Here is a 25,003-nt window from a genome sequence, read left to right as displayed (position 1 = left end):
TGTACGCGAAGAGGAAAGCGTCTCCAAAATTGACTAAAAAGCACAAAGAAAAGCAATTGAATTTTGCAAAAGAAGTGATGGCCTGGAAACAAGATTAGCATCGTGTGATATTCAGTGGTGAAAAGAAATTCAACTTGGATGGTCCAGATGGCTGGCAGTATTACTGGCACGATCTGTGTGACGATAGAAAGATATTCTCGAAAAGGCAAGATGGTGGTGGTTCCGTTATGGCAAGGGCCAGATTCGGAGGTGCTGAAAAAACTGATATAGCATTTGTAGACAATCGTTAAAATGCTGCAGACTATCAACAGTTGCTTGAACAATATTTTCTTCCACAATCAGAGTACATTAGGGGCCCATTCTTCATGTTCCAACAAGATAATGCTCCTGTGCACACTGCAAAGTCTACTTTCGAATACTTTCTGGATAATGGTATACATGTTATCGATTGGTCACCTTGCAGTCCCGACCTGAATCCAGTAGAAAACATGTGGTGTATACTCGTATGAGCGGTGTATGCAGGCGGAATGCAGTACAACAGTATGGAAAAGGCTATTTTCACCGAATGGTCAATAATCGAGGCAAATTGTATGCAAAAACTTGTAGGAATAATGCGAATAGGATTTATGAGCTTATTCAGAAAAAAAGTACAAAATTTTCTTATTAATTCAACATTTATTTGATGTTTGGCTCAATGGACCTATCTTTTTGGAACAGCTGTTTCATGTAAATTTTGTTTAACTTATTATTCCCATTATACTCTTCATGTATTATTTTGCATTGAATGAAACAATTTAGTTTATAAAATAGTTCTTTGTGCATAATATATATATATATATATAAATCCTTTTCTATCAACATAATTTCCGATTTTACGGGTGGATCTATCATTTCGGCACACATTGTAAATTTAATTCTGTTTTAAAGCTGTCGTTTCTCTGGAAAAACTTTTATCTTGATGAACATGATAGTGGTTCTTAACTTTGACACACACAAGTAAAGCAGAGGTGTCTATTCCCTCCAAGAGCGACAGTGCCCCCCCCCCCCCAATAATTGAAAGGCCCTACAAAAAAGGCCACTCCCCAGACGAGAGAAAAATATCCCTAAAAACAACCCCCTAAAAATTTTAATGGAGAAGTCTGTGCCACGACTCTCCCGGTAGTTACCCATGAGTAAAGTATTTACTTAAAACATCTCTCCCGCACTTTGGTAAAGATCAAAAATGGCAATGAGATACCTTGTCAGATGCAGATGTTGAACTTGCGTCGTACATTCCATTTCTGAACGTTACTCGCTAAATTTGGCGACTTTACGTAACATTTCGGCGGACTTTAAGATCTCATACTTCGATAACGGGCCCATGAGGGCACATAATTTTTGTGCCATAAACCTATTTTACGATGCTCTTCCAAATGCTACCACTTTTAATTTTTTTTCGAATTTTCTTGATCGTGTGGTTTCGTGGCAAGGAAATACGCATGCACTCACCTGTGTAGAGTCATGTGCAATCGCATTAATTCTGCCAACTGTGAGTCTTTGTAGCCAAGCATTGAAGTGAAGTTATGAGCCCAATCCTTACTTGAGTCGATAGCCCCGATACTGCTTCTACCGCGGTATAAGTTTCTGTAAATTGTGGCAGCAATTGGTGGCAGTTTAGCTATCACGTTCATAGCATCGTCAAAAGTAAACTGGGGAGAAAAAAACTTGTAAGGACCAATGTCCCATAGAATGCCAGTTATTGAATACAGTGTAGAGAGGTAAATATATGCCAATCATTAACCTTACGCAAGCATTACATTCAGGGGCATCCCGAACTGAAATTTCTGAGAATTCTATTTAGCAGATAGCTCCGAATTTTATCGAATGATAAAGTATGAGCCAGCGCACACCTACATTTGAGGAGAAGAGACATTAGACGTCATTAGAAATACATAAATAAAAATATGAAGAAAAAAAAAAACCTCGCTATTAATTTCGATATGCAATGCAGTCCAAATTTTTCGAATCGTCAAACAAAATTTGCCGATTAAGAAATTTTTCTTGAGAGTCACTCCCTTTTGGACACTCCTGAACGTCAATGTAATCATTGCCTCACGGCAATTTTTTTTCTTTCGAACCTGTAACTGTAGAGGTGACTTTCTTCTTCTTCTTTTTTTTTTTTTTGATGTGGGGTGTTGGAGGTTGTATGTAAAATAAACCCACATTTAACTCCCCTAGATCCGATACTGGTATTCAGTATTGTATATTCTTACTGACCCTATCTTGAAGTGTTATTGGTTTCTTAGAAATATTGAAAATTTAAATTACTCAAATTTGGAAGGTCTACTTGGTATTCCTTCTGGGACATTATGGGTTACTGGTTTGGTTTTTGGTATATTACCATTATTGAATGTTTTAACGTAAATCCCTCTCATGCTTTGATGTCATACTCTTTAAGCAGATGTTGGTTAAATAACCATAACGCGAGGTTTTTTCTGGTTTTTTTATAAATACTTTAAGAATTGGTTCACTCGATACTCATTTAGATTTTGCTTTCTTTTGTATTTTTGTGACAAAAATACAAATGCCTGCGCATAAAATCAAAGCAATTGTTTACTGTGGGCAGCTAATTTTGAACTCTGCTGGTGTGATATGAATCACACTTTACCGTGATTATCAAATTAACTTTACCGTGTAAATACAATAAAGTTTCCAAACCAACGTCACCTGTTTTTGACCAGTTGATTCGACCTCACATTTTGTGCGAGAATTAGTCTCTCTTGAATTAAATACATTTTTCCATAAAGAATTGTCAGTTATTTTACATATGAGGCAGTGAGAGGCAAAGGGATGTAAGTGGCAAAATTAAAAATTTGGAGCTAACCAGTACAAATGGTAGGTGAACTCTTCCTCTGTTTTGAGGCAAGAAATAGTACTAGTATCTATGGTAGGTGCTGCTGTACAGCATGATTTAGAAAAAAAATCAATGAAAGCATACCTAGGAAGTTATTTTTAAACGAGTGTTACACTGTAAAACAAATCCGAAAACGTTTCTGAGTATATCGTGCAGCTGTGGTTCATGAAAGTTTCAAAAACGTTTCTGAGTGTTTCGGAATCCTCTTCCTGTAATGTCCAGAAACGTGTCTCAGTATTTCGGAATCCTCTTTTTGTAATTTTCAGAAACGTTTCTGAGTATTTCGGAATCCTCTTTCTGTAATTTTCAGAAACGTTTCTGAGTATTTCAGAATCCTCTTTCCGTAATTTCCAGAAATGTTTCTGAGTATTCTGTGCAGCTGTAGTTCATGAAAAGTTCGAAAACGTTTCCGAGTATTTCGGAATTCTCCAAACAATTTTCAAAAACGTTTCCGAGAATTTCGGAATCCTTTTTCCGTGATTTTTTCTAAAATATAATTCTTTATTATAGTATTGCATACCATATCAGTTTCAATTCTTTCATATTTAAGAGCAATAATTCGTGGATTTTTTTTTTTTTTTTTTTTTGAATTTCTAATGACAAATAGCATGGTTAACAGCATAACATATGCACAGTTATAAATTTTTGAAAAATTATGAAATAATCTAGTAGTTTCATTCCTAATCACAAAATCGTCGGGGAATTGGAGGAGGGTACCTTCTGAAAAGTGGGGATTGTTTGTTAAACAATCTTAAACTTCAGTTTTTCTCTCAATGTTTTCAAGACAAAACTATCAACATATTGTATTTTTAATGCAGAACTTAAAAACATATCTTGTATCAAACTTGATAGCTTTTATCTTCGGATAAAATTTGACAGGACTTACCTACCCTTCGCGTTCCGGAATTCGTTCACCTCAAGTTAATTTCTCTGACGAACAAAGTGTACCGAAAAGTACCAACAGAGAAATTGATGAATTTAAATATGACACCAAGTCCCCCTGCTGGAACCATTCGGGTTGATTCTTCTGTTCTTGCTCTTTTCCAGCTCATCACAAATATAAATACTTATTCAAAATAGGTTACTGATTTTATTTTTACAGTGTGCGCAAAATGCAATATATATTTTATTAATTAAAACATTGAACTCTATTACATGATTATTCCATTTCATATATACGAGACCCCCCCCCCCACCATAAGAGTGATGGTGCACCCATAAAATGCTATGAAGCGCCCCCCCCCTTGAAAAAGCAACCCCCTGAAAATGTCAATGGCACAGTCTGCGTGGTGAACGCCCCTCGTCTTCTCCCCATATGTACATTGTATATTAATAACATAGTTTTTTAAAAATGATCACTTTTAAAACAATAACATGAAATAATATTACTTTTTATTTTGGCATGTAAATGCAGCTGTTCCATTTTTGCCACTGACTCATTCCTCCTGACTGTCCTACATTAAACTAGTATGCATGCAGTAGTTACTGTCCTGAGGAAGACAAATTATAGGGACTTGTTTCTTAATTTAGCCCAGGGAAAAAACCCCTACTTTGAATTTTAGGTTTAAGCTGTTGTTTATTGCATATAGTTTAGCATATGGTGCGTTTGGCCCAATGTAATGCATATGTTAGAGCTTAAACACTCTCTATTTAGTAAATATTTTAATATCTTTTGGTCTTTTGACCATATTTATCGAATCTTCCACGGCTGATGAGCTCCGAATTCAACCTTTCAACTTTATTCTAATAATTGCTACTTTTAATTTTCTTTTTCTCATTGCTATTCATTGCTTACGTATTTCATATATATATACAAAAATATATTATTGAGAAATAATTCTTGTTTGTTATATTTGCAGCTTCTTGCCCTTAAGGGCAGATACATTGCAACTAAAATAAATCGTACTAATGAAGCTCTGCTGAGATAAATAATATTTCATGTATAATAAAATTATAAGTAAAATACTTTAATATGGTGTAAAAATACAAAATTATTAAGTCTTTTTTTTTTTTTTTTTGCTTTTGGTAAAATTGAGGCTCGTAAAACGAAAAAAATGAAGACACTTTTAAATACATATATGTATCTATTTGTTAAAGAAATTAATACACATTTAACTAATTTAAAGCGTTTCGCTAATGCAAATATTTAAAGAGATATATCGTCATTTAGATAATACTGAAGCACTATGTTCCTAATTACAAGAGATAGGTTTTTTTTTTACTTCATACAATCTAGCTACACTGTTTACAAGAGAATGAAAACATGCAACCTTAAAGACGAACGATCAAACCTGACAATTTGCATATTATAACATTTAATTCATAATGCTTGATACATAAATGTTCAGCCAAATATTAACTGAGATTGACACATAAAAACAAAGTACACAATAACACTTATTTAAAGTTTTTTTTATAATCTTTAATTCATAAATTTTACAGAATAAAACTAGACACACTTGCACTTTAAATATGTGTTCTATGTAATGTAAAATATTTTCAAATTGCAATAGTTCACAACGAAAAAATAATACTGAGGAAAATAGTTTTTTTTTTTTTTTTTAACGAGATTTATATGAACTAAATCTCTTTAAAGTAATAGAGTTGCAAAGCGACTTACCTATTCGTCGATGGTGGTCTTTTGCAGGCTTTGGTCACCAAAAAGGTGATTTTTATGACAGAATAAAATTCTGCCAACAAAAATTACCCATTTGGTAGAAAGAAGAAAAGTATCCAAGAAAAAAGTAAATTACCTACACAAGTTATGCGACGCAACGAATTTACATGGCGTCCTCTAGGCATTTATTTGGTTTTTAATTTCAGTTTGTATTCCTTTCGCGGGCATGCGTCGAGAAGTTGCACTTCGTACTTAAAAATAAGTGACATAGCTTCAAATTCAATCTCATGACGATACATTAGCAATAAAATATAAGACTTTAAAATTATCTTCAGTGAATTCATGCGAGGAACAAAACTTCTACTAATCCCCTTGATGAGTGTTACTTCGCACTTGTTTCAGCACTTGAGTTCAGCACTTGAGTCAGCAATTTTTTTCATTGCGTGCTTTCGAAAGTTTCAGTTTGGATTTGGTGCTGGACTATAAAATTGCCGTGTGAGCTGCGCATGCGTCGACTCTTACTTTCTTGCTAAACGGGAAAGGTTTTTGATAAGAGCAGAAAACTGCTGAGGGCGTACGAATCTGTGTATTACGGAAAGCTTTTTTGTATATTCAGAGAGTTTTCCGAGATTTTTTACAGTGTACTCAAAACTTGAAAGTATACACTTACATCCCTTTGCTTCTCACTGCCTCATATGTAATAGGTATAAATACAAAAATAGGTCAAATGTTGTTAGTCCTTTACTCTTTTGTTGAGCATTATTAATTATATTAAATAATTTCTTCAAAATAATTAAATTTTCCTGATTCTCGCCATTATAGCTAATGTATTATCGCAATTTGAAGCTTTCGGATTGCAGCAAGACCGATCCACTCTTATGTTTGTTAGTCAAGTGTGATGGAATTGCTTAAAGGAAATTATGGTGGTATAAGAACATACTGGTTAAATTTTTATCATGGACTACGTCATGGCGAGAGCCCCTAGAGGTGAGTAAATACAATTTTAGATTAAACAATATGCATCTTATGGTACATTGTTTGAAGATTAATTCATACATTTTCACGAATACGTAATTTTCATTAGCAAACCGTGAACTACTACTTTGATGATGTTTCGACAAATTAAATGGCCCTCTTGAAAGGGAACTTTCGTAGTTCCCAATAACGTTACTACAACGCCATAAATACAGAATTACTTTTGAGGCAATATTTATGAGGGATTCAGCATTCTAATATTCGCCGCTATGTGAGGAACGAAAAAATACTCACTTCCCAGTAATTGGCTTTTGGGACTCCGTCCCTGTATGCTTTTGCAAATTTGCTTTCGGTGCTGCAAGCCGTGATGGCAGCGCTGAATTGGGTCATGGGATGCATTCTGGATGGGAAATTATTTAGCATATTCACCACATGTGGAGGAAGACATGCCATTTCGGCCCACTGTTTCGACAAGGTTTTGACCTGCAATTAGAGGCTCATATGAATGGACAAGATATGAGCAAAAGAAGATGGAAAATAAATTTTTAAGTTCAGTAACTGCTGAGACGCTACATCCATATGACGCATAGTGCGTCTGTGAGGAGCAAGCTGGATATGTTTTGAGCCTCAGAAAGTCATAATAAAATTCGGAAAGATTTAATAGATGACATTTGCACAAAATCTACCGGATTAACAGAGCGGGAAATAGAGAGGAACTATTCGTGAAAATGAAACCAATAAAATTATGGAAAAATGCTTTCCGTAACTAAAACTAAGCAAGAGAAGCATTCTAATTGAAACAGGAAGGAACATACAAATTAAATACATGAAAAGTAAAAACCAAGCAACATATAGAAATCAGCTACAATAAACTGGTAAAATAACATGTAATTAAAAGGGGATCATAAGCTTCGCGGCAAAGTATGGAATCATGCTATATTTTCGAAAAAAAAAAAAAAAAAAAAACCTTGCTCTCTAAACCATAGATGTATATATAATTTTTTTTTGCTGATATCAATATTTTGATATCTCAGTAGCATGGAAAAAATATTTTTAAAATTATTTGTACTTGATAGTTTGCAAAAGTAATTTTCAACTTAGGGGACACATCTGAGAGTTCAAATTTTTAGTTAATCACCAGTGGCCATAAGACAATTTTGGCTTAGTAGCCTCTTTAAAAAAAATATTGGTAGCAACTTTATAAAAAGTTTTTATTTATTTATTACAAAAACAGAAAGGCACAGCACTAAAATGCAATCTGTCAAAGAAAATATTGGCATATGAGACCTAATTGCAGTTTCGTTCATTTACATTTTTCTCTCCCCCCCCCCCCCCGTCCAGGTGTGTTCAAACCTTTTGTACATGCCCGCCAGTTTGTGCTTGCTAGTTTTTGAGGTGTTGGAAAAGGAGAGTGAAAGGAGTAACAGTTTTTTTTTAATCATTGGCAAAATAGAATACTATTTGAGGATTTGGGAATGTTTTTACATCAAAATTTGTTTCAATATATAAATGACTTGTCTCGAAATAATAAAAGTAATAATAATTTTCTGTGGACGGTAAACAATTCAAAATGTGGCCGGTTGAGTATTTTATTTATCCTCCAAAGTAAGACTCGCTATTAGCCTGACTACTCGCCAGGTGACGACTAGCGAGCGATCACACTAAATCAAAAAATATTGGGACACTTTTAAAAATTCACATTTTTACGAATTTCTAGAGAGACTTACTTCTTGTCATAGTTTTAGATTTTGGAAAAAGGGAAAAGAAGAATTTTCACCTGTTGAGCTGTCGGAACTTCACCAGTCACCAGCAACCAGAAGAGACCTTCGGGAAGCGGCTCTTCCCCGCCTGGTGCTTTGGGTAGCTTCTTCCTGCAGTCGGTGAGGGTGAGGTTCCGGAACTTAATCCCTTCTTCCGGGTCAAGGTGAGATGTTTCTGTCACTAGGACGTTTGCACCTCTCAAGCCGCCATAGATCTAATTGGAAAGAAAAATGAATACATGAAAAACAACAATATCATGTACCGTGAACGCGGGATACTTTGGCCCACATTTTTGAACTTTTCTCACAATAATTTTGTAACTATTCATATTTCCAAGCTGTGGAACTTGTTTTACGCATCTAGAGTTCTCTAAATTTTATTTTTGAATAGTAATCATTTGATGTAAAGGTATTTTTACCCTTTATTATTGTTTTCTATTTGGGCCAATGTTACCCTTGCGTTTGGGTTACTTTGGCCCAAAGTGTTTTTCCCTATTTAAAATCGTTGTAGAACTAACTAGAGTCAAAGAAAGACGGATATGCATACGAAAAACCATTTATTTCAAGTAAAAACACATTTTAAAAGAAGTTTGAGTCATTTTTTTTAAAGAAAATTATTATTTTTTAAAAATGTGTGTGCATACCTATTTATTGTCTCTGAAATTGCCGATAGTGAACGGTCATCTCTCAATTAGTTTTAGTGGTTAAATAATTTTACTAACCGAACACCATTCGTAAAACAAAAGATCCTAAATTCTCGATCACTTCCAAAACTTACAGGTGCGTTCCATACTCTCAACGTTAGCTCTTTCTTCTTTCTCATCAACAGCTATCCCTGAAAACCTCAGCCCATTCATTCTACAACAAAACAATTCCAAGAACTTTCCAACAATTTTAACAAAATTTGTAAGAAGTAGATGCAACTAGGTCAACTTTTTCTAAACGAGAATTCCAGGGTTTTTCCTGTTTAGAGTCTTACGTTGATCTATTCTTTACTGTTCCATGCTGGGCCAAAGTAGGTCGTAATTTTTAGGTTAAGAGATTTGTGGTCCATTGTCAAATTTTTAAATAAAAACCTTAACAGAAATGGTAAGCACAACTATACTGCCGTGTGCAGGTAAACGGCAGTAACTTCGGATTTTTCGATTTTCTTTTCTTTTTTTTTTTTTTTTTTTTCATTTTTGGAATCTATATCACTATAGTTTTATGGTACAAACATGTTTAAGTGGTTGTCGCAAAAAAAAAAAAAAGCATTTTTTTTTATCACTGGTAATTAGCAGTAACTTATTTTTTCGCAACATTGTGCGGGAGTATGTACAAACTGCTCTTTGCCTGCCCACGGAAGAACGGAAACTTTCTCCCGTGTGCAGGCAAACGGCAGTAACTGCTTTTATCGCTACATTTTGCAGGTAATCGGCAGCATGCACTTACTGCTCTTTGCCTGCCCATACAAGAATGGAAACTTTCTCCCGTGAGCAGGCAAACTGCAATTTTTTTTAATTCCCCTCCCCTTTTTTTTTTGCATTTTTGAAATTTTTTGCCCATAACCGCTCTGCGGTGAGAGGGTAAACGGATTAAACTGCGAAAATTTCCATTTTCAATTTGTTTCCTTTCTTAAATCTATATTACTTCAGTTTTATGGTGCAAACATGTTTATCTGGTTGCCGCTAAATAAAATCATTTTTTTTTATATCAGTGGTGATTTGCAGCATAACTTATATTATTGCTACATTGTGCCGGTAATCAGCAGTATGTATTTACTGCTCTATACCTGCCCATAACCATCGTCCGAAGAATGGAACATAAATGAATCGCTTCCAAAACTTACACCAAGACGCAAAAACAGTGGTTGCATTTTTTTTTTGTTCAACTAAGCGCAAGCAATAGCGCCCCGATTTATTGTGTGACCTCTCAAAAATTTCCTTTATTTGGCAAATTAAGCATTTTTTTTAAATTGACTCCTAGTCGCTTCTCATTAAATTTAGGTATGCGTGCCGGGTCGTGTTTTATCATTCGGCAAAATTGGGAATTACCGCCTCTCAAAAAATTAAACTTTGGGCCTCCTTGAGCGCAAGACAGACTTAAAATAATTATTTGTTTGTAATTTTACAGGCCTCAGACATTTTTTTTAAAAAGTGTACTTTGATTCTTCATATTCGGGTTCTAAAAACAATGAAACAAAATCAGTACTTTATACAGTTAGAAAAGATAACAAACGAGTAAACACAAGCAATTCATACTTGGCAGACGATAAATAAAAGTGAAACAACAGAACATTTGTTTTGTTTTGTCGCAGACGATATTTTTCACAATTTTTAAAACTAAGCTGTTGCACTTTAGTTGTTCGATGAGAGCCATTGTTAACACGCGACGCATTTCTTTTACCTAATTTTCGTAGAGATTTATTGCTTCATTGCAAAGTGCGAAACATTAAGCGATTTGTCGTAATTTCTAAAAGTGCTCAAAGAATCTTCCAGTTGCCAAGTGAAAACACATAAACGTAAATGAGCATTCGAGAATGCTTGTCGACTGTTCGTTGTCAGAGGAATCAGAGCAAGAGCACTCATCCAATCCATCTTCTACTCGAAATTCCATGCAGAATGCTGAAGTTCTTCTAGCGGAGAGAGCAAATTATGCTGCCCTTTGTTTAAGATAGCCTACAAAAATGTGACGTAGAACTTAGACTCAACGCATTGCTCGAGATGCGGGGAAAAAAAGAAATACAAAAAAGAAAGAAAATTTACTGAAGTTTTTTACTATTCAATGTTTTATTAAAGTCAAAAAATATGAACTACAAAACTGAGTTTGTTTTATCAAGGACTGTTTAAATCAGCAAGTATATCTGTATGTGGGTAGGTAAGTAAATGTTATTGCATTAAATTTATATCAAGTGGGTGTAGGTCAATTCGTTTGATACATATTTAAGTATTTTTTAAGTAATTTTTAATAATAAATTTATAACTAACACGCACACACACACACACACACACACACACACACACACACATATATATATATATATATATATATATATATATATATATATATATATATATATATATATATAAAATATATATATATACATGGGCGGACTGGCCAGGTCGGCTAGTCGGGGATCCCCGACTATGCCAACCGCTGAGTGGGTTACTTCCAGCAATTCTTTTATTGAAATTAATAGATTTAAATTCACACCTGACAGTTTTTAAAAAATCTGAATAAAAAAAAAGCATGCAATTTATTTACTCTATGTGAAAAAAGCGTTTGGAAACAGGTTTATTTTTTTCCATCCTAAGCAAAGACAAAGTAAGTAGCCGAAGTCCACACGTGCGAATTTTTTCCTCTCTTACCAACTTTCTCTCTAGTTTTTAGAGCTCAAGGGGCCTTGGCTCTCACATTGAGCAAACGGGAGGGGAACAGAGAAATTTGGGTCCGACGTGACCTGAAAAAGGGCCCGGGACAAAAAAAAAAAAAAAAAAAAGCGTTAAAAACTTATATTTGTGCATAACAAAAATTGAATTGGTTTCCAACCATTAGACAAAGCGGCCCCGACCCTGCCATAAATGCGTGGGCCATGTTTTCGGGTGTTGATAATTCGTCGCTCAGAGCAAGAGTAAGATATCTTAGTATTATTTCTGCGATTAGATATCTTACTGTTACTCTGAGGCAACAGTAGTAATGGCAATGCATGAGCATGAGCCATGCACAAGGGGGGGGGGGCTGTTGGCCCGGTTTCGAGCCTGAAGGGGTCCCTCGATTTTTTATTGAGGGGTGAAATATATGTAGGGACGTAGGTGTAAACAAGATGGAGAGTGGCTCGTAAAAGTCATTTGTAACGGGCCCTAAAATATCTGTGCACGCCCCGGGTATTCAGTGGTTGTGACAGACTCAACTAAATGCTGTCGGTTGGAAAGAGATTTCATTGATCTATATCGCTATACGAGTACTTTCACCTCAGAAGCGCATACGGGAAAGCAAGTCTGGACTACGATAATTTGAATCTGAATCAGGGCAACATTTCGACTTAGCAGGGAGAACTCCTGAACATAGGCGGATTTAGGACTGAATTCAGAAGGGGGGTAGGGTGTTGCAAGTTTTTTTTTCTTTGAGAAACATTACTTGTAATCAGGACCAAATTTAGACTTAACGGGGTTCCTAAGGCATTTCAGGTCTGTGGTCCCTTTGTCGTCCTAAAGTCACCAACGAATTGTCTTAGGTCTACAATTGAGGACTTTAATGCAAGAACCAGTTACGTCCTAGCTTTTCCATTTTTTTCTTTAATTCATTTTTGCGTGTGAAGAATATAGATGGTGCCGATTGGTGTAACAACGAAACACAAATGTTAGATCAGACCTCTGCTTTGTAGCAAATAATTTGGGAAAGATATTACCCTTTCTATCGGACACTGATGTTAGTTCTTGGTCTTACCAAAAATGACTGAGTCTGGACTTACCTGGTTTTTGGTTTTTGCATCAAGACCCACATTTGTGTTTCCCAGATATAAATATCGAAAAATTGCCCTGACAAAGTCTTCGAACCTTTGCCATTCCCTTAAAGTCACTAAAGCGAGCTTAAAATTTCACTCATAGAAATATCCGTGAGAGAACTCCGTAACCCTTTTATTTGCACTATAGCCTAAAATTGATTTCAGATTCAGAAAAAAATGTGTCCCTCAGGCCAAAAAAAGGGGCAGTGCGCTTTCCGATAAAAGGGTACTTTGTAAGAAATGTTTTGTCAAATAAAAAAGGGGCACATCTTTTACTTTTTGGTACATACGAAGTTCAAGCCTGAAACAAAAGTAATTTTCACCGTTAAACGCCATAAAAAACGCCGTTTTCGATAGTAATTATTTTAAAAATATTAAAAAGCTTTTTGATGTTTAGTTTTTGAAGGTAATGCAAAAAACGTTCAAATATATTCTAATCATATTTTTGTGGAGATAAGTGATTGAAACGAGGGAGCGACGTTTCAAGGACCAGCTTGCGTGAATCTTTTAGAAAAAAAAATTCGCTTTTGTGAAGTTTTGTTAAAACTTTTAAGGGGCAAGGAGGGTTGAATAAGTTAAGGGTCAAAGGTTAGCTTAAAAGCGGAAAGGTACGGTGCCCTCCTAAAAAATCTTGGGGGAAACGCTCTAGAAAACTGTCCCCTTTAATGTTAATGTGTCCAAACATATTACACGAGTATGTTTTTAAAATTCAATGTCGAAAAATTCCGAAGGAGAGTCACTGGATTCCCTGTAGTAACTAAATGTAATTTAAAATTGGGTCGAGTATAAGTCTTCAGTTTTTAAATGCTGAACCTCCTACTCTCTCAAATATGAACAAAGATAGTTTTGCTTTTTTTAATAGTTCAAAGACGAAATGTTTTCGCTGAGTGTTCCCAGTGCTTCCCTGTTCCATTAATTTTACCAAAGGTATTGTGCAGCTCTGGTTAGTTGAGCTGTGACCTTGACTATGTTTACCTGTTTTAGGGGGAGATTAGTAAAAAATAGACGTGCTGTTAGCTTGCATTTTAGTCGGAATGCTTTTAAAAAACTACTAAGAAAGTTTCTCAACTCAACTTAGCGCCAATTACATCTCCCTGTTTACCGAAAAAGAGGTAAAACTGTCAGAGTCGGAGCTCAGCTTCTCAGAGCCTCCCTCACAATAGCCTCAAATTGCATTTCTAAAACTTCCCATTTTGGAAAATTTCTGGAAAGAGCCCCCGACATTCTATTGTAAACAAATATAGACTAAAATAAACTTCAATTTCGAAAAAAAAAATCCATTCTTTCCCCTTTTCTCTAACGTTACCGAAAATTGTAAAATTGCGGTTTTTGACATCAACATTGAAAACATCGTTTGGATGGAAACTCGAATCCCTTCTGCTGATTCTTTTAACCTTAGACCTATATAGATCAACCAATTTCGAAAATTTTCCGGAGGGATTTACCTGATTCCTTTCCAGGGGCGGATCCAGAAATTGTTCAAGGAGGGGGCGGTTGATTTGTTAACTCGGCTCTACTACGTATCTAATTTACATATGTATAGGGGGGGGAGCGAGGGAAGAGGGATTACTACATCGTTTTTAACCTAACATGTAAATAGTGATTTATCTAAGGAGGTCCCGGAACGTACTCCTTTCCTTTTCCGTAGAAAGAGTTATTCTAAAATTGCATTTTAGAGCTACAATTTCGTAGTAAATCCGAGGGGATGCTTAGAGATCCCCTCCCCCTAACAGGATCGAAGTTCGTCTAAAAAAGTGCTTTTTTGGAACTTCAGTTTCGAAAAATTATCAGAAGAAAGTCACTAAACTGATTTTTTCCTTCAATCCTATCTGCCTGAAATGTATACAATCGCGTCATTAAACTTAGATTTTTGCAAAATACCCAGAGGAAGACCTCCAAACTCTTCCTCTTAACATCCCTAAAGATCGTCTGAAATTGCTTGGGTTTTGGAACTTCAATTTTGAAAAACTACCGATGCAGGGGGGGGGGGACTGCCGAACCCCGATCAAAAAAAGGGCGAGCGCATTCATCGCCTCTCCCTTGTATCTGTCCTTGTTCCTTCCTTTCCTCGTGTTCTTTCTATGTTGTCCGTATAGAAACCGAAAGATGTACCTCTTTTAAGACTTATAACCATTAGTATCCTACTTTCAAGGCACATAAAAAATGTGTCAGTGTTATTTTTGTTTTACGTTTTACAATTTTCTTTCCTTTTTTTTTTTTAGGATTTAAAAACTTGATTTAGAAACTTAAAGGAAAGCAGGAACTAGCGGTAGTTTAATGTCTTTACTCGCCTCAGAAGAATCGAGATCCGGTAATCTTTAGTTTAACTTTTTTAATTTTGCAGAGGTGGGTCAAAATATTCTTTTGCCGACTGGGCCAAAGTCAACCAGTCCGCCCCTGTATTACATTTTTGTTAAAAAAATCATTTTTTTAAAAGTTGCATTTAATTCATTTATATTAAATTTATGTCAAGTGTATATATACGCGGTATTTATTTATATTTTAAAATAAAATATATTATTCACTTTGCAGTAAATATACTTCGTAAATATTGTATCTACTCCGTATTATGTCGAATCTGTAATTATTGGTCATTCAATAGTAAATTGTGCAGTTACTGCTAATTGCCAGTCAAAAGTGTATGAAAATTACTAGTGAAAAGAGCAGGTAAACGGCAGTATCTGCTTTGATCAATTTTTTTGATAGCAAAATCAAAATGAAACAGATTACCCAAAAAATATTTCGATATTAACCTATAGAATCACCTAGAATCAAATTTCAATATATTATTGATGTTTGTGGGAAATCAAAAACGCGTTTCTTCAAATATCTCAGAAACTCATTTTTTGTAGATACCGCCGTTTACTTGCACGCGGCAGTATACTACGGCATAGAGTATTAAGTATAGCTCATAAATAGATGCATAAAAAAACTCTTAGCTGATGTAGAACTAACTGCTTCTACATGGAAAAGTTTGAGAGGTTATGAAGACCCATCTTAGCACAAGGAACGCAGAACCCCTAGTGTTGCTTCTTGAACAGAGCAATGGAACTGCTTGGTACACACTACTGAGCGCTTGGGGATGGTCTCTAGTGGTTTCAGTCAAAATATTTTTAAAAATTGCTTCCTGAAGTTTGACAGAGAAAGTTGTATATCTTTTTCTCCATTTGGGTCCCAGAAGGACCGTAGGATCAAAGTAGCCCGCGTTTACGGCACCTATATATGGTAGTGCATCTTCAAAACATCCATGAACGAAATCCGAAATTGGAAAGCTGCAGCAATTTAATAATGTAGGGCAACTTCACGGATAACTGACTTCCATTTTTGAAGCAAAACAATACGTATTTTGTAACATTCAACGCAAAATATAGGTATGTTGTGCAAACGATCTTTTGTTCCGGAATATTGTATTTCGTAAGCTGAATTTCAAGGCCGGATCCAGAAACTATTCAAGGAGGAAGCGATTGATTTCATACCCTTACCCTTTTATAAGTAGGCAAATCCTTTTCTGCTAAATTGCAGAGGAGTGTACCCCATCCCTTACCATAACGCCATAAAAGGGGGGGGGATCCCCTGAACCCTATTTAATATCATCTAACATCGTCTAAAATTTCGTTTTTGGAACTTTGAAAAACTTCCTATACAAAGTTCCGATCCTTATCACTAAATTATTACGATATGTGCTACAACTTCATTCTTAAGACTGTAAGAGCCCGCTGTCTTGCGAGTCCGCTTTTTCATAAAAGATTACTTGTATCCGTCCTTGTTGAATTTAATGGTATAGTTGAATTCCCGAAATTCCTTTTGAATGAATTCTTAAATATTTATAAAAAACATGGTAACTAACTGATATTTTAAAAACGAGTATGTCAGTCATTAACCTTGTTTTTAACATTTTTTTAATCGTTCAAAATTTATTTTGAAAATTTAACTATATACCATTGAATTCAGCCTAAAAGATGCAATATTCCACGGGAAAAGATTGTTCTTAAAATGTATATTTTGCAATGAATATCACAAAATACGTACTGTTTTGTTTCAAAAATGTCTGTCAGTTACCCGTGAAATTGCCCTGTAACAATGCTTTCAATATCACTTAAAGATATTTAGTAGCAAAGATTTAAAAAGAGATATTTTTAAAATTCACAAATACAATTATAAGTTTTTATAACAAAATTCACTCAGAACCCTATTACAGACTGTTATTCCACACTGAGAAAACTTTCCTGACGTTTTGCGGTAAAAAATACTTTCATCCAATCCAATATCGCCATTGCTTTTTATGGTAAGATCTTAATGCCATCAAAAACATAAAATGTACAAAAATGCCGAGTCTCGCTTGAACGCTTGTAAGTGCAATGCTATTTTGCTGTGGTTAGTAAACCTTCTTTTTCTAAGCTTATTGCTCCCATTGAGAAAGTTTTTAAATTTAGTGCTTTATCTTCAACTCAGAAAGATTCCATTCGACATCTTATAGCTCTAATGTTGACTTCAATTCTAAAAATTTTAAACCTGTTTTTGCCAATACTGTTAGTCGTTGCGTAAGGAATTTAGTTTCTAATTCAGATTTGGTTGTTACTAAAACAGACGAGGGTGGTCAAATTGTTGTTATTGCCAAGTCATCTTATGTTGATAAAACTAATGATTTCTTCTGGTTCATATTCAGAAATTTCTAAAAATCCCTGTGATAATTAGTCAAACGCTATTTCTTCGGCTGTCAAGTCAGTCAAATTTATTCCATTGAAAGTTAAGCGCTCTGTTATTCTTTCTATTGCTGATTGTGCTAAGTTTTATACTTTGCTTCAAGTTCATTAGCTGGTATTCCTTTCAAGCCAATTGTTTCCAATATTGGTACGGCTTCCTACAAACTTGCGAAATATTTAGTCTCAGTGTTTTCTCCTCTTAGGAGTTAGAATTTATTCACTGTGAAAAATTCGACTGAATTTGTCGAAAAAAATTCATAATTTTGCTCCAAATAACTCTTTTATGGCTGCATTTGATGTAAACTCTTTATTTACGAACGTGCCGGTCGAGGGTTCATTGTTATTCCTTAAGAGTAGACTTTCTGAATTTCATTTTACTTCTAAGGAAATTGATGAGTTAATTTTTCTTACTCGGATTTGTTTGACACAATGTTCCTCTGTTTTTAATGGTAGATTTTATACTACGGTTGATGGTCTGGCTATGGGAAACCCACTTAGCCCCATTCTTAGTGATATTTAGATCAGTGGTTGGAAGTAGCGCGCTACAAGTAGCGACGCTACTGTAGTAGCTACATTTTTCAGTAGTTTGTAGTGTAGCGCACTACTTTTTTAAAAAAGTAGAGTAGCGAGTAGTTCGCTACAAAAAAAAAAGTAGTTTGTAGCGATTTCTGGAAACTACTTTTGAATCAAGTTTTAAAAAAAACGCATTTTCAAACGAATCTGACTGGTGCAAGTCTTACGCGAGTAAAAGTTGCACCAATCAGATTCGTAAGACTGAAAAATTCGAGCTGACCTATAACATATAATTTTGACGTCATGTGCTGTATCTGTTTGACGCCATTACTTTGTTTGGCATAGAAACTTTCACATTTTCCCAATATTCGCCTTGAATAGAGCATGGCTTAAAAAGAAAGAAACGATTTTTTTAACGTTTCCTGCAAACTTTGCCCGTTAAGCAAAAAGCTTTCGGTATTAATGCCATTTGCACATGCAGTCGAACTAATATTTAGTACCCAAGAAAGAAAGTGATATAAGCCCTGCGCTTCCGTTAAGAAAATTTTCGTGTAGCGGGTGAGGAATTCGTGTCAGCTGCAAAATTCGTTCCTCGAGTAAAACTCGCTCTATATAGACATTTCGCGTTAGTCGAATTGCGTTGTAGCCCTAGTCCACTGTTGTTAAAAATTGCACATTGAAGTAAAGTAATCATTTTTAGTTATGTTTCATGTTTCGGATAATTAGTAGTACCGATTGGGATATTTTTCATTTTTCTTTATTTTGTCTTTTTTACTGATTGAGTGTTGATATATTAACATATTAAAAGTCAATTATTAAATGTTGTGGGTTTTTGAGGTTATTTTCAAAATAGAAAAATGCTGTTATTTCATTTTATCAGGGGCGTAAGAAAAGAGATAGTATCCAGGTCTGGAACCCTAGCTTGAAGCTCAAAAGCAATCAATTCCTATGAAATAACTAATGTTATCCTATGAATCCCTAACTATGAAATATAAGTTCCTTTAAAATTAACTCATATAATGAAAATTTAAGTTTTTCTCTTTTGTTGATGCACTTCATCATCTAAATCAATTTTATGTATATGTATGTCTAGTCTATGTAAAATTTAAATTAAATTACGATTGGATTTATCTCAATTTCAAGTAGCCGAGTTGCTCTTCTTGAATGAAATACTATTTACTGTCAGGAAAGGATTAAAAATTTGAAGGTTGAACTCCTTCCACTTTTAAATCCTTTCTTTCAGGGAATATTCGTGCAATTGGTAAAAAATGTTTCGATTGACGAATCGTTTCAGTAAAGGAAGAAAGAATAAATAATTTATAGCAATATTCCATATTCAAATGAGCCAATATATCAATCTGAAAATTTTGTTAATTTTTTCATTCAATCTCAAACGGTGTGTATGTGTATGTTATTTATTTATTTAATTTTTAAAAAGTAGCGAAGTAGCGACTACATTTCAAAAGTAGTTTGTAGTTGCTACATTTTGAAAAAAGTAGTTGTAGTTGTAGTTAACTACATTTGTGTTAAAGTAGTTGTAGTTGTAGTTCGCTACAAAAAAAATGTAGTTTTTCCAACCACTGATTTAGATGCATTACTTTGAAGTTAAGCTGCTCCAAAAATTACAGTTTCAATTTTATGTTCGCTATGTTGATTACTGTTTTGTTCTTATGAACCATAATCATCTTAGTGTTGATGAGGCTTTAGTTATTTTAAAGTCTATAGATCCTCATATTCAGTTCTCATATGAACTAGAACAAAATAACTGTCTTCCCTTTCTCGATGTTCTCGTTTCTCGAACTGAGTCTGGTTTTGAAACTACTGTTTATCGCACAAACCTTATGCTGTTTCTTTTCCTCCTCACAGACTATCGTCTCATCCACCTAATCAAAAATATTCTGCTTTTAATGAGGAACTGAGGCAATGTCAAAGGGGAACGGGCCGCTGAAGGCGTGGTAAGAGAAAGTGGAATTTGTCTATCCCAGTCTTTTTTCTGTTGATAAAGTACCATTACAGTGCCGTGCAAAGTATCTTTCCCATGAGATGTGTCTTCAAGGAATTCAATGTTATCTGCAGCATAAAATAAAAATCTTCCCTTTATCAGATCAGGAGGAATATAGATCCCATTACTCTCATCCATGCGCCTTATTACCTCATTTGCTCTCTGTGTTTCTAAACGTAGAGCTTTAGCAAAATCTATGGAAACTCCTATTTAATATTTAGACTATTCACCAACGAACCGGCAAACAATACTAGTGGAGCCGCCATCTTGGATTAATGACACAGGCCGTCTGACAGAAATTCAAGCATAACACTCGGTGAGGCATAATTTAATAGGCCATAGGGAATGTGTTAGAATTGGTCTCACAATTTCCCACGGAGGGTCTTTTCCCTTAAGCATGCAACTGGACTGATATTGACATCCGGTCAAAGAGGTCAGAAGTGAGGCCAGAAAATCCTCCTTGCAGGTTACTAATTTGCGTAACTGGGGCAATATCTTACACTAATAAAATGAAACGCACGTTCCAAAAGATGCAAGAAAAGCTCCAAGTAAGACGTAATTATACAGGTTATTAGGAAGTCTGTTAAACGAATATACAGCGTCTCAAGGGGACCTTAAGAGTGAATTTGTCTCAACAGTAGCTCATTTTAATCTAAAAACAATAGTGTTAAGTGTAAATACAGTAGGACGGGGATCGTAAATGTAATTCGTTTTAGCAGTAATTCGTTATAAGCGTGTTCGAATTAATGAGGCTCGACTGTAATTATGTTTAGTGATTTAGGCCTGAAAATTAACAGTATTTTTAACTGCAAAAACTCACCTGAGATTTTTTTAAACTAGCTGATTCTGAATACCAAAGAAAAAGATTTAGGAGAATTTTTTTTAACATGAGTTAATAAACAAATAAATTAAGTATTTTACTTTTAACTTAAAATAAGAAAAGTGATAGAAAATTAATAAAGTAAATTAACCTGAAAATTATCACAAAATACCCAAAAAATTGAGCCATAATTGCAAAAACTCATCAGTCATGTGCAAAGCTGCCATCTTGGATTGACGACGTTATACATGCCGTCTGACTCAAATTCAAGCAAAACACCCGGTGAGGCATAGTTACACAGACCATAAGGAATATATTAGAATTGTTCTCACAGTTTCCTCACGAAAATTCCCACGGAATGTCTGTTTAATGTATGTAATGTAGTATGCCCCGCCCCCCTACTATTTCTTCATTCCACTAAAGCGACAGTCTTACCAGTAAAACAGTTTAGTTTCCGGATCCAGTTCAATCTTGTCAAAATAAAGCATTTATCCGAATGTCAAACATTTCTAAAAAATATTATCTAATTAACATGTCGTGGCGCGAATTTCATTGTTGGTGATATCAGCTTTAGTCGATCAGTGAATTCGCTATTATGTATATTAAGGTCCCTATATATACGAACCGACGTATCAGCTTAAGATCAGCCATTTTGGATCGGAGCGCGTGTTTGAGTGATTGTCTTTTCTGGCAAAGTTATCACATTTGGTGATTTTTCATTGCGAGCAATTATTAGCGGTACGTGGATTGTTTATTAAATAAAATTCCCTTTTTTAGCAAATTTGGCACAACCCGAAAATTTGATGTGGTAACCCTAGCTCTGCAACAATGGAAAATCCGATCCAAAATGGCTAAGCATAAGCTGATGCATCGGCTTATACTATATACTGTCCAACCACGGATTGCATTGAATTTTCAAACGTCGAGATAAGACGAATCTATGTGAATAAGGGAGAAAAGTAAAATTTTGATACGTGTATTCCGCTCATTTGAATGAGACTCTGCTTCTGCAAAAGCTGACATCGGTAAAAAATCATAGATTCGTCCATTTCCGTCTGTAAAACGGATGTTTGTCTTTCCATACAATCCGTGGTCAGACAGTATATAGCTGCTCTAATATATACGCGGATTGAAAATGAATGAAATATACATCTATTCATAAGAGCGATGTTACCGAAAATTCATATGCCAAATAAAAAAAAAATGCTTTAAAAAGTATAGAGGATTTAAATGTCCATTATCTTTACCTGATTTATTGTTAATTCTTCAATGACTCTGTTTCCATACTTTTCACGAAAATTTTTGACTTTCTTCTGATGCTCAATAATATTCTTTGCAACAAGTCCTTTCAAGTCCTGTAAATAAATAAATAAATGTAAAGCATTGCAAAAAAAAAAAAAAAAACTTAAAACAAATAAACAATTATTGAGAACTTTTGAACCTGAAAAAGCAAATTAATTTAATTTTTATTTATTTTCTTACCGAGGTATCTGTTGTTATGCTTCTCGCTATGGCAGTTAAGGGTGCAAAGGAAGCCTAAAAAAAGAAGAAACTATGCTTAATTTACTAATACGAACTTTTCATCTGTATTTTTGAAATCAATTTATGATTACCTGACTTCAAATTTGCAACAACAATGTATTATTTCTGAATTTTTTTTTTGTGACCACCCCATAACATTTTCAATACATCAAATTTGATAAGTAAAGCTTAGGTTTAAAGATTCTTTTCACCGCTTTCGGCAAAAAATAAAAATATTATTCATATTTAGGTCGTTTTATTAAAAATAAATGAATAAATAAATAAACGATTAATTCCGTTTTTTATTACGCATTACTGCAATGCACAGCATCAGGAAACGACATTAATTTTAACATGTTGTTTGTGACATATCGCATAACCTTTTCAATATATCAAATTTGATAAGTAAAGCTTCATTTTAAAGATTTTTTTTCAACGCTTTTGGCAAAAATAAAGAGATAACTCATCACATTTTTGTTGTGTTATGAGAAAAAAAATGATTTATTCTGTTTTTTAATGCGCATTACTTCAATACATAGCATCAGGAAACAAGATATTAATTTTAACATGGTAAATCGTAGAATAACTTTTCAAAAGTATTTCAACAAAAAATTATCCATCAATTTCTAATTAATTTTGTTGCTGTATTGAATATTGTTTTAATGTATAGCATCACAAAACGTTCAGTTTAACATGGTAAGTCAGTATTATTTCTCAAAGATGTTTTGTAACCTTGGGGGACGCGGAACTTCCTTAATACTTAATTGAACTTGAAAAGTAGGACGTCATTTTAAAGAATCAGAAAAATAAACAAGTAGCATTTATGTTATTCAGAAAAAGGGGGGGGGGGAGGGGGAACTCCCCTTAAAAACTTTTTTTTAAATTCCCTCCGTCGAGCGCGAATGCTATTCAGCTAGTCATTCATAACACAAAATGAAGATGACCTATACCTTTGGCAGACATATTCTTCGTTTCCCAACATTGAATACACGTGGACACGTATTACGAAAACAACAAAAAAAGGTACCTGGGGTTGAGAGATGAGGTGATTTGCAATTATCCTGAGATGAACCATTTTTTCTTACGTGAAGTTGATTCGGATGAAGTGAACAAGACGGGGGAAATAAATTATAATTGGTTGTTGCGACCAATACAAATGTAGTTTAAACCCAATATTTTTCTGTTCTACCGCATTCACATTGACACGGTACACTTACGTAGACACACGTCGAATAATCGTTGTTATACAGCCACTGCCATATATATAGATTTAAAGTCGGTAATAAAAAGGGAACATTACATAAAATAACATTTATAATTTAAAAAACTTATTTATTCATACATACATAAATTTAAAGTAAAGCTACAAGCTAGACATCAGAGTTTACGTATAGTTTCTCTTTTATCATCAAAATATTTTGAATTATTCTTAGAACGTCTGACGTAAGTAGAACAGTAATGAAATTTCCAAAAATGCCACAAGTAATTTTAGAAAGCAATCGTAAAAATATATGCAGATGTCGAGACAGTCATCCGAAACGGTCGTTAGCCCACTTTCTAAATCAATGTTCACACATCAAATGTTTTATTTAAACAGTTAGACGATGAAGTCGAAGCAGCTTAATAACTTAAGTGTTTTATAAAATAAATAAATAAATAAATGCGTCATTTTAGTCAGCTGAGTTTTGTATTGCTGCTATAAATACGTGGTCATGCTTTAGCATTTTATTATCCTTACATTTTCCACTTAAATTTTGAGTAGCAGTAATTTTTTCTTATCACTGTGTCATAAATACATACATAGTAGTTACATTGTCTTTTATGATAGACAGTAAAATCTTGTTACAGCAATTCGTTTCAGCGAGATAGATCTTCAACCCTGTTTTAATTGAATTCCATTGCAACGAAACTCTCTTTACAACGGACAAAATCTGTGATCTGTTGAAGTTCGTTTCAACGGGATTTAACTGCATATAAAAGTCAATCAGAGTTGAATTTTTTTTTACTTTCTTCTATATCTAATACATAGAAGAAAGTATTGTATTCGTGCAAAATTTCGAATTTTGACGGATTCGAACGTTTTGAGGTGTGCTGAGTCCATTTCGACCATTTTTTGAAAATGTCTCTGTGTGTGTGTGTGTGTGTGTGTGTGTGTCACGTATGTGTGTGACCAGTTTTTTTTTTTTTTTTTTTTTGGCCGCTCTACAGTAAAAACTGCAGCATAAAATCGAACGGAATTTGGTACACATATGTGCCCCTATGAGAACTTGTGCCCATTGGTTTTTGGCGCGAATTCCTCCAAGGGAGGTGGAGCAATGGGACGTTTTTTGAGTTACGCGTGCTTGCTATTCCTCAGGAAATAACTGGTGGAATCAAACAAAATTTGGTCCATATGTTGCCATTAACAGGTAAAGGTGCTGATTCAATTTTGGTGTCAATAGCTCAAACGAGGGTTGAGCTATAGAACGTTTTTTGTCGTCAATTTTGACTGTTGTATCTCAAGAAATTATGAACGGAATCAAACAAAAAGTTATCGACAAATAACCCTTAAAGGGTATAAGAGCTGATTTTATTTTGGCGTTAACAGCTGAAAAGGGGGCGGCACAATTGGACGTTCTTCTTTTTCCATTGTGAGTGCCATATCTCAAGAAATAATGCTACGTTCTAAATGAAATTTGGAATAAATGTGAATCCATATGTAAACAGGCACTGGTTC

At 34.6% G+C, this 25,003-nt stretch overlaps 1 protein-coding gene across 1 annotated transcript in view; it reads right to left on the bottom strand.

Annotated features, from left to right (window-relative positions):
* The window catches only part of LOC129222246 (probable citrate synthase 2, mitochondrial), a 38,459-nt gene extending 14,955 nt beyond the window's left edge, over nucleotides 1–23,504 (bottom strand). The window contains exons 1-6 of the mRNA XM_054856762.1: nucleotides 23,315–23,504; nucleotides 22,249–22,302; nucleotides 22,014–22,121; nucleotides 8,263–8,460; nucleotides 6,780–6,968; nucleotides 1,489–1,688 (exon numbers count right to left, since the gene is read on the bottom strand). Of these exons, the coding sequence (XP_054712737.1) occupies nucleotides 1,489–1,688; nucleotides 6,780–6,968; nucleotides 8,263–8,460; nucleotides 22,014–22,121; nucleotides 22,249–22,302; nucleotides 23,315–23,362 (797 nt within the window). The 5' untranslated portion in view covers nucleotides 23,363–23,504. The remainder of the gene's footprint in view (nucleotides 1–1,488; nucleotides 1,689–6,779; nucleotides 6,969–8,262; nucleotides 8,461–22,013; nucleotides 22,122–22,248; nucleotides 22,303–23,314) is intronic.
* Between the last annotated feature and the right edge of the window lie 1,499 nt (nucleotides 23,505–25,003).

The sequence above is a fragment of the Uloborus diversus genome, chromosome 1, assembly GCF_026930045.1.
Source record: "Uloborus diversus isolate 005 chromosome 1, Udiv.v.3.1, whole genome shotgun sequence".
Classification (NCBI taxonomy): Eukaryota; Metazoa; Arthropoda; class Arachnida; order Araneae; family Uloboridae; genus Uloborus; species Uloborus diversus.
This window is presented reverse-complemented; position numbering and strand designations above follow the sequence as displayed.